At 44.8% G+C, this 14,552-nt stretch overlaps 1 protein-coding gene across 1 annotated transcript in view; it reads right to left on the reverse strand.

Annotated features, from left to right (window-relative positions):
- LOC140734981 (G protein-coupled receptor kinase 5-like) overlaps positions 1 to 8,324 on the reverse strand; it is a 199,506-nt gene extending 191,182 nt beyond the window's left edge. The window contains exon 1 of the mRNA XM_073059759.1: positions 7,953 to 8,324. Coding sequence (XP_072915860.1) covers positions 7,953 to 8,004 — 52 coding nt within the window. The 5' untranslated portion in view covers positions 8,005 to 8,324. The remainder of the gene's footprint in view (positions 1 to 7,952) is intronic.
- Positions 8,325 to 14,552: the final 6,228 nt, after the last annotated feature.

A 14,552-nucleotide genomic window follows, 5' to 3' on the forward strand; every position in this document is an offset into this window, starting at 1 on the left:
CATGGGAGCGGGACAAGGGGCTTTGGGGTTCTTATGCTTTTCAGCTATTCGTTCTTGGGTATTTTTCTTCTGTTTCGAGGGTGCCTGCAGAGAGTAAGCATTTCAGGTTGTATATTGTATATACAGAATGGAACCATTGCACTTTTTCCCCAGAAAAGTTTATGTAATGTGCCAGTGTGCAAATAATAAATAACACTGAGAACATGAGTTGTAGAGCCCATGAAAGTGAGCTCGTAGGTTGCGAAGTCAGTTCAGAGTTGAGGTTATTTAAGTTATCCATGCTGGTTCAAGAGCCTGATGGTTGTACTGCTCCTGAACCTGGTGGTATGGGACCTAAGGCTCCTATCTGGTGGCAGTAACCAGAAGAGAGTGGCCTGGATGACAGATGAGGCAACGCTCCTTGTAGATGTGCTCAATGATGGGGAGAGCTTCCCCAATGGACAGGGATGCTGCCGCGACTTTCTGCAGATATTTCAGTTCATTGGCATTGGTGCTTCCATACCAGATCATGATGCAACTAGTTTAAAATACGCTCTGCCGTGAATCTATAGAAGTTCAAAGTTTTAGGTGACCTGACAAATCGTCGCACGTCACCTAAAACTATGCATGCAAAGGGTCCAACTCTCACTGCTGCCCAACCACAAACTCATGGCTAGCAAAGTATTGCAAACACTATCAAATTCTGGCTGTCTACCTGCAGCATTCTTTCTACTGTGGTCTCACCAACGACACTAACCATCTGGGGAACTTGCGTAATCTGAATCCCTATGCCGTGTAACAGTAAATTTCAATTTTATTTAAAAATAGCTGACTTGACCAAATTGGTCTAGCCAAATTCTTAAGAAAGCCTCCGTTACCTGTCACTCACACACCAAGCTTCCTCCAGTTCCACCGCTGATACCAATGGTCTACCCTCAGGACATGGAGTGGGATTTCCGGGATAGACCACATTCCGCCCAGTTCAGTCCACCCCGACACCTACTTCCCTTCAACCTCTTCGGTTGCAACAGCAAATAATTTACTTTAGAACAGGGGTTCCAGACCTTTTTAATGCCATGAACACTTATTGACAGAGGGGTCCGTGGACCTCAGGCTGGGAATCTTTGCGTTAGAATGTTAGATCAGAAGAGCACAGTGACAAGCCTTTCAGTCCATCCAGTGTATGCCGACCACAAAAGCAAACTAAACTTAATGCCATTTGCCCACACAAGGTCTATATCCCCTCCATTCCCTGTCTGTTGACGGGCCTGTCTAAATGCCTCTGAAACATTACTATTGTATTTGCTTCTACCACTTTCCCAGCAGCACATTCCAGGGACTTGCTACTGTTCTGTTGTTATGTGCCACGTCATAGGACGTGGGTGAGTATGGTCTTCCCATGACCGTGATTGGTCTTGGCAAATTTTTTCTGCAGAAGTTGTCGGCCATTGCCTTCTTCTGGGCAGTGTCTTTACAGGACGGGTGAGTGAGCGTGATTAATACTCTTCCGAGATTGTCTGCCTGGCATCGGTGGTCACATAACCAGGATTTGTGTTGTGCACCAGATGCTCATACGACCATCCACCACCTGATTCCATGGCTTCAAGTGACCCTGATTAAAGGGGGGCTAAGCAGGTACTGCACTGAGCCCAAGAGTAACCTGCAGGCTAACTAAGGGAAGCACTGCCTCTCATCTCCTTTGGTAGAGACGTTTCTCCTCCTGGTAAAATAGATGTCTTTATTCAGTACAACGAGCAAGCTTCATTCCAGCGGCATTCTCGGTGGAGGCTCACAAACACATTTTTTTTAATATCCTTAAGACCAACGGTAACAGTAGACGACTGAATAGTTTCAATGACTCGGTTTACTTCAATACTTTGGATTGACAATGCTTCCCTTGAATTGCATATCTACAGAGGGAGACCTCTGGATGTTCAAATACCTTTGCTAATGGCAAGCTTCCCTGAACTCCCCAGTCCTGATGAAGGGCCTCAGCCCGAAATGTTGACTGTTTACTCTCTTCCATAGACGCTGCCTGACCTGCTGAGCTCCTCCAGCATTTTGTGTGCTCCCTGAAATTATTTAAAATGTTGCAAATTACTGAAACCCATAGTTGCCTGGATTGCTGCAGGGCAGTTAACACAACCCTATTATCTTAATCAACACACACACACACACACGAAATGCTGCAGGAACTCAGCAGGTCAGGCAGAAATGAATTAACAGATGGCCTTTCAGGCCGAGACCCTTCTTCAGGGCTCATGCCATTACCCTAACACTTGGCTCATGCAGCTCTGGTGATCCCGGTTCCACCCTGATCTGTGCCCCTTGCATTCTCTCTGTGGCTGTTTGGGGTCCCTTCCAAACCCCCCAAAAAATGTGCAAGTCGGTTGGGTAACTGGCCACTGTAAACTGTCCCTGGGTTGCAGGTGAATGGTAGAATCTGAGGGAGGATTCAAGTTTATTGTCATTTCGTCCTTAAACTGCTGGTATAGTAGACAGTAAAAACGAAACAACGTTCCTCCAGGATCCTGGTGCTACCTGAAACACAAAATTACACTAGACAGCACTAGGCTACATAAAACAACATAAAAACTGCACTGGACTACAGGCCTGCACAGGACTACATAAAGTGCACAATTGATGGGAGAATAAAAGTCTGCAGATGCTGGGAATCCAAAACAACGCACACAAAAATGCTGGAGGAACTTAACAAGTCAGGCAGCATCAATGGAAAAGAGTAAACATTTCAACATTTCAGGCCAAGACCCTTCTTCAGAACTCAAAATGTGTTATGGGGGAAATAGCATAAATAAAAGATTGATGCTTATTGGTCATATGGACTTGAAGGATAAAGTCTGTTCCTATGCTGTATCAGTCTATGACTGTTTCTGAAAACTGTACCAGCCAGGGACAGTGAGGCACAGGAAGGCTGGTGAAAGGGAAAGACATATTGCATTCAAGGCAGAACGGTGAAACAGCACACTTTGTAGAAAAAACAAGGTGCAGCAGATGAACAAAATGGGTGTTGCCAAGAAGAGAAAGACGTAGGATTCTTTAGCCAGAGGGTGGCAGATCTGCGGAATATTTCCACAGACAGCTTTGGAGGCCGGGTCACTGGGTATATTTAAAGTAGAGATTGACAGATTCTTGATTAGCAAGGGCATCGAAGGTTACAGGGAGAAGCCAGGAGAATGGGGTTGAGAGGGAAAAATAAGCCAGCTATTATTGAATGGCAGAGCATACTTGATGAGCTGAACACCTTGTCCACATGCTTGAGCCCAAATCTGAGGCTGGTGACCAAAGACGACGGGATGTCTCGTGGTTAGAGCACTGTGTGTGTGCGTGTGTGAATGGGGTGGTAGAATAGAGTTTGTTTAGCTGTTGTGACGATGCTTGCTTTGTCTTGTGATGCTCTGCCAAGCATTATGGACGTACTATGTTGGCGTTGGAATATGCGGTGACACTTGCGGGCTGTTTCGATGTACACATGATAAATAAAACTTAAGTCTTGAATTTTTATGTTTGTGTCCTTACACATGGAGAAATCTTTGAAAATTGCAAGACTAATTGAATAAGACCCAAAGAAAAGCACAAGATTTATGAACAGAAGACGAGTGTAAGGAAGTTGAAAACTAAGCTCTCATAAATCACAAGTTGGGTCTCAATAGTATATTCCAAACATGAGAAAATTTGTAGATTCTGGAAATCCAAAGCAACACACTCAAAATGCTGCAGGAACTCAGCAGACCAGGCAGCAATGGAAAAGAGTAAACAGTCAACTTTTCGGGCTGAGTCCCTTCATCAGGACTGGAACGGAAGGGGAGAAGTCAAGAGTAAGAAGGCGGAGGTGGAGGAGGAAGTAGTACAAGGTGATAGGTGAGATTGGGAGAGGGTGAAGTAAAGAGTTGGGACGTTGATTGGTGAAAGAGATAAAGGGATGGAGAAAGAGGAATCTGGTAGGAGAGGACAGAAGACCATAGAAGAAAGGGAATGGGGAAGAACACCAGAGGGAGGTGACGGGCAGTTAAGGAGATAATGTGAATGAGGGAAACAGGAATGGAGAATGGTGGTGGAGAGGCTAGAGAAAGTGAGATCTCCTGGTGGCCACCCATTTCAATGTTACTTCCCATTTTGATGTGCCCATCCATGGCCTCCTCTACCTCTGCGATGAAGCCACATTCAGGTTGGAGAAGTAACACCATCTGGGTAGCCTCCAGCTTGATAGCATGAACACTGATTTCTTGAACGTCCGTTAATTGCCACCCTTAACCTCACGGGCACAAAGTGACAGGTGACTTGAGTTTGCAAAGCTATACACGGATGTGGATTAAAAGAGTTCGATGGTGTGGGGAAATAAGCGAGCCAGCATCATGCCTCATACAGCAGGGACTCTGCAGAGGTGACCACCAGGAGTGTCACTATGGCAGGTGGCGAGAAATCATCTCCACCCGGAGGAGGCTGGACAAGATGACAGCTCAGATCACAGGGTATTTAAAAAGGACCCGAGATGAAGCAAAAACCCATGCAAGGAATTGTGAAGATTTGTCTGTGCTTCCTGAGAGAATGGTGGTAAAAAAGATTCTGTGACTTTTATATTGGAATTGGTTTATTATTGCCACACGTAACAAGGTGCACTGAAAGCTCGTCTTGAATACCGTTCATACAGATCAATTCATTAAACAATGCATTGAGGCAGTACAAGCTAAAAGAATACAGAGTGTATTATAAAGTGTAACAGCGACAGAGAAAGTACAGACCAGGTGGGGGACAATACAATCTTAAGGTAGACTGAGGTCAATGGTCCATCCTTTTGTACTATGGGACCATTCAATACTTATAACAGCAAAACAGAAGCTGTCCTTAAGCCTGGTGGTAGGTGGTTACAGACTTATGCTTCATGGAGGATGGGGGCGGGGGGGGGGGGGGAAAGAAAGTAGAATGTCCAGGGTGGGTTGAACCTTTGATTAAGTTGGCTGTTTTACCAAGGCAGTGATAGTCCAGAGGTTCCCAACCTAGGGTCCATTGACCCCTCGGGTTAATGGTAGGGAACCCCTGGTATGGACATTTGAAATGGAAATATTGCCATTGTTACAGGGGAAAAGGAACACAGTGGAATGATTTGGAAAAACTAGAGCTAGCAGCGCAAAATGGGCCAATCAGCATTCTTCAGCTTCTTCCACCAAATTATTCTAGCTCTTCCCCCCACCCCTCCAGTGCTGATTGAAGGATCTTGGCTCGAAACATCAACTCCTTGTTCCTCTCCACAGATGCCACCTACCTTGCTGAATATTTTGTGTGTTGCTCTGGACTGCATGGATTTACATCTCTACCAAAGCAGGTGCAATGCACTCCTTGCCTCTGCTAGCCCTTGGGCCAGGTGTAGCACCTGCTTAGATCCCTGCCCCTCCCCCCCAAAATCAAGGTCACGTGAACCCATGGGAGCAGGTGGTGGATGGTCGTACGAGCAGCTGGTGCACATCACAAGTCCTGGTTATGGCAGTCAATCTCTGGAGAGTATTAATAATGGCTGGGGTCACCCGTCTTGTAAAGACACTGCCCAGACAAAAGTAACGGCAAACCACTTCTGTAGAAAAATTTGCCAAGAACATTCATGGTCATGGAAAGATCACGATCGCCCACGTCACACAACAAGGCACATAACGAACGAACAAGCTCTGGATTTCTGGCATCTGCAGAATCCCTTGTGCTTATGCAGCTTCTTCACCGTTGCATCGCTGTGAGAATGCAGGTTCTCTGCAGCAACCAGAAGCATCCGTTCTCAGTTGTCAGTTCTCTCCAACCACACTGTTATTAAGGTGCAAAGTGGTTAAAAAAAAGTTACTCCACTCAGAAAAACAGCCATGTTAGTGTCGTTGAGGGCAGAACCTTTCTCATACCGAGACAGAGCTAAAAAAGAGTGGTTCATCTTCAAAGGAAATGAGTATTAACACACAGAAAGAAACTGACATGCTCCAATATGGCACCTTGTGCTACAACGGACCCTCTCAGAGCATCCTACAGGGAATGAGCATTTTTATAACCTGGCTCACTTCATCACGTTGGAAATGCAGTACTGCATTTGCATCTAGCATGATTCTCAAACACCAGAGACCATATTGCACACAGTACATGCTGGAAGAACTCAACAGGTGAGATGGCATCTGTGGAGGGGAATAAACAGTTCAGGGCGAGACCACTTATTGGGCCATCCATCAGGAACAACCAAATCTATTTTGCGTCAGTTTCTTCCTCTGTAGTAACAGAGGAAGTTTAGTCCCTTTCCTAAAAAAAAATCAACAGGCAATTATTTTTATCGGAGTAAATTCCAATAATTGGCACCACTCGTCACCTCCAGCATTTTGTGTGTATTGCTTGGATTTCCAGCATCTACAGGTTCTCTCCCTGTCATTTACCTCCAGCTCCATCTGCAGACCTCCAAGAGGACCACAACCTTGTCCTGGTTTGGAGGCTTGTGTGCCTCAGTGACCTGGAGAGCTGTGTTGGCTGGGGTCAGGGGCTTCAGGTTTTGGCTCTTGGTAGGGTCACCCATGCCAAAGAGGTCAAAGGGTAGAGGCCAGACTGGTTAGGGAGTTCAGTTCAGGGCTAACGACCCTGACTGGCAAAACAAAACTGACTAAAACAGCAATGAACAATCCTTCTACATCTGAGTGTGACGGTGTTCCCGACAGTGGTGAAAACTGGGCTACTGACACAATGAAGGAAGCCAGAGATGGAGGACCTTCATAGCTGCTGTCAATGCCTGGGGTAACGGTACCGCAGAGGATACCATCTACAAAATGCGCTGCTCTTATCTGCCCAACATCTCCTCTCAAACCAAGATCCTCCACCCACCCAGAGTGGGAAGGGAAGAAGGCTTATAGAAGTTTCTCTCCAAGTTGTGCGACTATCCTAACCTAAAGATAGATTACCTCCCTCCCTCCTCGCCGGGTCCACAGATTCTGCAGCTGCAGGAAATCTAGCATTTTGTGTATGAGATGTCCAGCAATGGTGAGACTCTTGTATTATAAGTGACAACCCTATATCAGACGAAGTTTTCTCTTTGACGCCTCATTGAACGCTTGCTATGAACCGCTTTATGGTTTCTGCTGTTAAAATATACAAACAAACGTTGGAACTATCCCGGCGGCAGACGCACCAGGCAACAGCAAACTCCTGTCCCGCGGAACACAGCTCTCACGGAGTGACTTGAAAGTTGAAGTGAACTTAATAAATTATGGATTAGAAATATCGCCGGGAAGAATCGAATCGATCCATAGCCTCGAAGCAAATGTGCAGTAATTTGCAAGATATTACACCCAACACAGCCTGAATTTTAAGTCATCAATACCTTCCAAGTCCTGTCAATATCTACCCATCGCACTGCTTTTTTTTGGGGGGTGGGATTCTGCACGCTGCCTTTCCTGACTGAAACTCACACCTGGAGTTTAATGCGGACAGGTGTCCTCCCACACCGTCCAATAACAGTGACCGCTTAGTTGTAACTCCTCTCTCGAGTAGAAACACATACGCCACAGGTTCTTCGTGTGACCTGTTTGGGATCGCACCGACAACACAGGGGTGTTTTCTCCCCACCTCTCTCTCTCTCGGCTACGGTGGGAAGACGGGCTGAATGACAACATTGGAAATACATTCACGCTTCCCTCCACAAAATTACAAAAGCGACGTACAAACAGGAAGGAGGCCAAGTTGCACATTCAGAGACCTGTCACCCTCCACCAAACCGCAGTAGCTCCTTCCCACGCAGGCAGCGCTGTATTTCCGGGGTCCACGCATACCACTCTTAACCTGCGGGACAGTCTGCCTCGTCTGCTCGTTCTCACCCTTACCCCCCGTGATACCAATACACAGAGAACTCCGGACAGCGGGGGGTGGGGGTATCAAACCAGCCTTATGCTAAAGAAAGTTTAAGGCGCCCATTGGAAAAGGGGAAACTCTCGTTCGTTGCTTACCTTCTCTTGCTTTTAGTAACACCGTGTTGGCTACGATGTTCTCCAACTCCATGGAGGTGGGAGCTTAGCGGCGGCTTCCGCTCGGGTCACGGACTTGCGGGGGAGAAGGTGGGGGCGTGGAGTGTTGCTGTGGTGAGGGGGTATCTGAAAACCGTTGCCCGAATGCCCCCGGGTTCTGGGAGGAGGGGTGGCTTGCCCTGCAGACGAACGCAGCCTCGTCCCTCGCTGGCTGCCCTGTGCTCCGGGGATTCCCTTCTCCGGATACAATGTATCCGCCGCTGACAGCGCCGCGTTCCAATTGGAATTCCCCCCTTTCAGCTCTCGATACACCGCGTTCCAAAGGCGCCAGCGCGCTCCACAGCGGAGGCGGGGCCCGAGCCCATGGCGGGGCGGGGTCTCTTCTGACGTCATTATGTGCGTCATTCACATTCACACACACACACACTCACACTCACTCACTCACTCACTCACACTCACTCACTCACTCACACTCTCTCTCTACCAATGTAGCAGAGGCCGCTGGAAATTCTAGTCTGTCTCTACCCTGTCTTGTACTGAAATGCAGTGAGTTGAAGAACCAAAATCGGCTTTATTGTCATATGCATAAGTACATAAATGCTTACGTGCAAGAGAAAAGCAGCAAGAAGAGCATATAATAACTTCAAATTATACACCTTTTACAATAAAAACGCAAAGAAATGTCATTTTTATGCAAAAGCACAGCTCAAACACCTCCTATAAATTTGCTGACGATACACAACAACCATTGTTGGCAGAATCTTAGTGACAAGAGGGTGTACAGGAGTGAGATTTACCAGCGAGTTGAGTGGTGCCACAGCAACTCTATGTCATGAAGTCTGAAGAACTAATTGTGGAGTTGAGAAAGGGTAAGACGAGGGAATGCACGATAGTATTCACAGAGGGATCAGAAGTGGACAGAGTTAGTAATTTCAAGTTCCTGGGCGTTAATATCTCTGAGGACCTAGCCTGGACCCAACTTATCAGGCATAACAGCAATTATATTTCATTAGGAGTTTGAGGGGATTTAGTATGTCACCAAAAAGTCTCACGAATTTCTACAGATTACAGTGGACAGCATTCCTACTGGGTGCACCACTGTCTAGTATGGGTGGCTATTGCACAGGATCAAAGGAAGCTGCAGGGAGTTGCAAACTTAGCTCCATCATAGACACTAGCCTCCGTGGTATCCAGGCCATCTTCAAGGAGCGGTGCCTCAGGAAGGCAGCGTCCACCATTAAGGACTTCCACCACCCAGGACATGCTCTCTTCTCATTGCTACCATCAGGAAGAAGATACAGAAGCCTGAAAATGCACACGCAATAAATTCAGGAACAGCTTCTTCCCCTCTGCCATCAGCTTTCTGAATGGACATTGAACCCATGAACATTACCTCACTACTTTTTTTATTTTTGATTCTTTGCACTACTTATTTAACCTATATATATAGTAATTCAGTTTTCTTTCACTCTGTATTATCGTGCACTGTACTGCTGCCACAAAGTTAACAAATTTCACGACATATGCCAGTGATATCAAACCTGATTGTGATTCTGAATGATCACAGTGTCAGTAAAAAGTGGTGATTAGGATTGTGTCGGTTGGTTCAAGAACCCTGTGGTTGAAGGGAAGTAGCTGCTCTTGAATGTGGAGATCTGAGGCTTCAAGCTTCTTCCGTACCTCATGCCAAACCTGCTCCAAACAGATGGCATCGAGCCATAGAGCAGTGTGGCATGGGTATAGGCCCTTTGGCACACTCAGCTAGTCCCAGTTGTCTGTGTTCGGCCCATATACTTCTTAAATCTCATTACTGTACCTAATTGTAGACATGATTCTGATAGGAAATCATTCAATTAAAAAAGAATGTTAAAAGAATCAAGAATCCAAAGTACAAACCACCAATTCTGCTCCTCCCTTTGGCAACTGCCAGAGACTGTTTGCAAATAATGTTGACTAGGATGATGGGGATCTTTATTGTTGGCTTCCTGAGGCCCTGCCTCCTGTAGATATGGCCAATGGTGGGGAGGGATGTATTAGGCAGAATAAAGTATTCTCTACAGCACCTTCAAATTGCTGTACCAGACCATCACACAGACCAGTCAGGATACCTTCAACAGTACATTTGTAGAAGTTTCTTAGAGCATAACCTCCAGAAGAATAATTGGATGAATGTTTAAAGGGGAAAAATAATTGTAGATGAGGGCTAGTGCAAAAAAAGGCTAGCACAGTTCCAAAGGCTGAATGGCTGCATTAGGTAATAGAAGTAGATGTGAAAAGCATACACTTGGCTGAGAATACTGTAATGTTTTGTAACTTCAAAACATTAAACAGATTCAAAGGAAGACGCAGAGAGTACGAAATGCTGGAGTAGCTTCGTCTTTAAGTGAGGCATACACATATCACATGGTAGCGTGATGATGTAGCATTTGATGTATTTTTACATTTAACCAATAATTATTTCAATGAACAAAAATGCTTAATCAAACAATATAAATACAAGATTACTTGAATATTATTGAAATATTAAATACATAACAAATACACAGCTAACACGAGGGAATCTGCAGATGCTGGAAATAAATAAAAACACAAAATGCTGGCAGAACTCAGCAGGCCAGACAGCATCTATGGGAGGAGGTAGTGACGACATTTCGGGCCGAAACCCTTTTGTGTTTTTAAATACACAGCTAAAATGTTTTATAGGAGGTCCAACATCAAAAACCAAACATTTCATGAGAGGACCAAAATATTGGTGTGACTGTGTTCCAATCCAGACTGAGCGATACAGCTCAGAAACTGGTCATTCAGCCCACAATTCCATGCCACCCATTATACCAATCTGCACTGTTCCCATTTACCCTCATTAGGTCTGTAGCCGTCTACACCTTGACGAAGCAAGTACTTGTCTACATGCTTCGTAAACGTTACAAGTTTTCAGCAATGCTCCAAAAAAGCAGTATCCCTCATTAAGGCCCCCCCCCATCACCCCCAGGACATGCCTTGTTCTCATTGCTACCATCAGGAAGGAGGTACAGAAGCCTGAAGACACACACTCAATGGCTCAGCTTCTTCCCCTCTGCCATCCCATTTCTGAATGGACATTGAATCAATGCACACTACACTATTTGTTTATTTCTATTTTTTCACTACTTATGTATTTAATTATGTATATATTTACTGTAATTCATGTTTTTTTCTATTATTATGTTTTGCTTTGGACTGCTGCCGCAAAGTTAACAAATGTCACAACATGTACTGGTGATATTAAAGCTGATTCAGATTATTTCACCATGGTCTTGGGAAGCACATTCCGAGCTCCAAGTACCTTCTGGAATCCCCCTTAGATTCCTTACAAAATGTCCCTCCTTAAACCTATCCCTTTTGTCTTAGAGACTTCAACCACTGGAAAAGTTTTCATTAATTAGGGGGGACATGGTAACATGGCAGTTAGTGCAAATGCTTCAGAGCACCAACGAGTACCAGTGGAGAGGAGGGTTCAATTCCTGCCATTGTTTGTCCATTCTCTCCATGACGGTGTGATCCTGGTTCCTCCCAGGTATCAAAGATATGCATTAATAGGGTTAGGGTTAGTGAGTTGAAGGAGTGGGGACACTTGTGGGTTGTCCCCAGCAAAATCCTCGGACTGTGTTGGCCACTGACACAAACGATGCATTTCACTGTATGTTTCAATATCCATGTGACAAATAACACTAATCTTTTTTTTCTTTAGTCTTATGAACTCTCTCTTTCTCTGTTTAGATAGATAGATAGATAGATAGATAGATAGATAGATAGATACTTTATTCATCCCCATGGGGAAATTCAACATTTTTTCCAATGTCCCATACACTTGTTGTAGCAAAAACTCATTACATACAATACTTAACTCAGTAATAATATGATATGCATCTAAATCACTAACTCAAAAAGCATTAATAATAGCTTTAAAAAAAAAGTTCTTAAGTCCTGGCAGTTGAATTGTAAAGCCTAATGGCATTGGGGAGTATTGACCTCTTCATCCTGTCTGAGGAGCATTGCATCGACAGTAACCTGTCGCTGAAACTGCTTCTCTGTCTCTGGATGGTGCTATGTAGAGGATGTTCAGAGTTTTCCATAATTGACCGTAGCCTACTCAGCGCCCTTCGCTCAGCTACCGATGTTAAACTCTCCAGTACTTTGCCCACGACAGAGCCCGCCTTCCTTATCAGCTTATTAAGACGTGAGGCGTCCTTCTTCCTCTGCCATCCATCTGCCTCTCCTGCTCCGTTGAGAACAAACACAAGCTATCTCAAATCCAAGCAACACTAAATGAAGCTTCCCCGCACTCTCTCCAGCACGATCACATCCTTCTTACAGTGTGGGCACACAACACTCCAGGTAAATAATTATGACAAGAGCAATATAAAAATAGTAAAGCACACTGAGAAGCAAGCGGATTAGGGGTGAAGTTGCTACCAAAAATGAGGAAGAATTGTGTTCCTCTGTTCCTCTTGCTACATGATGGGTTCACGGACAAGACGAGGAAAGTTTATTATAGGGTAAATAATGATAAGATTGTTTCCATTTCTTTGAAATGTCACAACAGGACACAAATTTATGAGTATAAATTCCTTTAAACTTTCGTTCAGTTTTTAAATTTTCTACGATCACAAATACATTCTTGGAACATAATACAGATATTGTTTTGTCAGGAAATTATTCAGTTGATGAAGAATGCTGAAAGAATGAAGAATCCAAAGTACAAGAGGAAAGTAGCCACCAACCCTGTCGCTCTCCATGGCAACTGTCGGAGACTGTTGCAAATGTCATTGTGACCCCAAGATGAATTACTCAAGCATATAGCATAACACAACCATTTTTTCCCACTTCCTGGTATTGCCCATATCTGCCCATCTCAGACCATCAGCTGCTGATGTCCTCACTGATGTCTTTATTTACCTCTGGTCTGCTCCAATATGCTATTGTCCAGACTTCCATATTCCAATCTTGAAACATGACCTCATCCAAAACACTGCTGACCCTACTGCATCAAGTCCCATTCACATATATTCAAGTTCAAGTTTATTGTTATTCAACCATACATACAACACAGTGCAAAAGTATTAGGCGCATATATAAGACCAGTAGACACAGGAGCAGAACTAGGCCATTTGGTCTATCGAGTCTGCCCCACCATTCAATCATGACTGATCCTTTTTCTCCCCCCTCCTCAGCCCCACTCTCCAGCCCTCTCCCCATAACCTTTGATGCCATGTCCAATCAAGAACCTATCAAGCTCTGCCTGAAATACACCCAATGACCTGGCCTCCACAGCTGCCTGTGGTAACAAATTCCACAAATTCATCATCCTCTGGTGAAAGAAAATTCTCCACACCTCTGTTTTAAGTGGACTCCCCTCTATCCTGAGGTTGTGCCCTCTTGTCCTAGACTCCCCCACCATGGGAAACACCCTTTCCACATCTACTCCATCTAGGCCTTTCAACATTTGAATGGTGTCAATGAAATCTCCCCTCATCATTCTAAATTCCAGTGAATATAGACCCAGAGCCATCAAACATTTGTTCGTATGATAACCCTTTCATTCCTGGAATCATCGTTGTGAACCTCCTCTGCCAGCACATCTTTCCTTAGACGAGGAGCCCAAAACTGTTCACAATACTCAAGGTGAGACCTCACCAGTGCCTTATAAATCCTCAGCATCACCCTTTGCTCTTGTATTCTAGACCTCTTGAAATGACTACTAATCTTGCATTTGCATTCCTCACCACTGACTCAACCTGCAAGTTAACCTTTAGAGTGTTCTGCACAAAGACTCCCAAGTCCCTCTGCATCTCAGATTTTTGGATTTTCTCCCCATTTAGAAATAGTCCGTACATTTATTTCTTCTACTAAAGTGCATGACCAAGCATTTTCCAACATTGTATTTCATTTGTCACTTTCCTGCCCATTCTCCTAATCTGTCTAAGTCCTTCTGCAGCCTACCTGTTTCCTCAACACTACCTGCCCCTCCACCAATCTTCATATCATCTGCAAACTTGGCAACAAATCGATCTATTTCATCCTCTAAATCATTTATATACAGCATAAAAAGAAGCAGTCCCAACACCAACCCCTGCGTAACACCACTAGTCACTGGCAGCCAACCAGAAAAGGATCCTTTTATTCCAACTCCCTGCCTCCTACCAATCAGCCAAACCTCTAACCATGCAAGTAACTTTCCTGTAATACCATGGGCTCTTAACTTGGTAAGCAGCCTCATGTGTGGCACCTTGTCAAAGGCCTTCTGAAAGTCCAAATATATAACATCCACTGCATTCCTTTTATCTATCCTACTTGTAATCTCCTCAAGGAATTCCAACTGGTTCATCAGGCAAGATTTTCCCTTAAGGAAACTATGCTGACTTTGTCCTATCTTGTCCACCATCACCAAGTACTCCATCACCTCATCCGTAACAATTGACTCCAACATCTTCCCAACCACTGAGGTCAGACTAACTGGTCTATGATTTCCTTTCTGCTGTCTTCATCCTCTCTTAAAAAGTTGAGTGACATTTGCTATTTTCCAGTCCTCTGGCACACCCG

Source organism: Hemitrygon akajei, chromosome 1, assembly GCF_048418815.1.
Source record: "Hemitrygon akajei chromosome 1, sHemAka1.3, whole genome shotgun sequence".
NCBI classification, from domain to species: Eukaryota; Metazoa; Chordata; class Chondrichthyes; order Myliobatiformes; family Dasyatidae; genus Hemitrygon; species Hemitrygon akajei.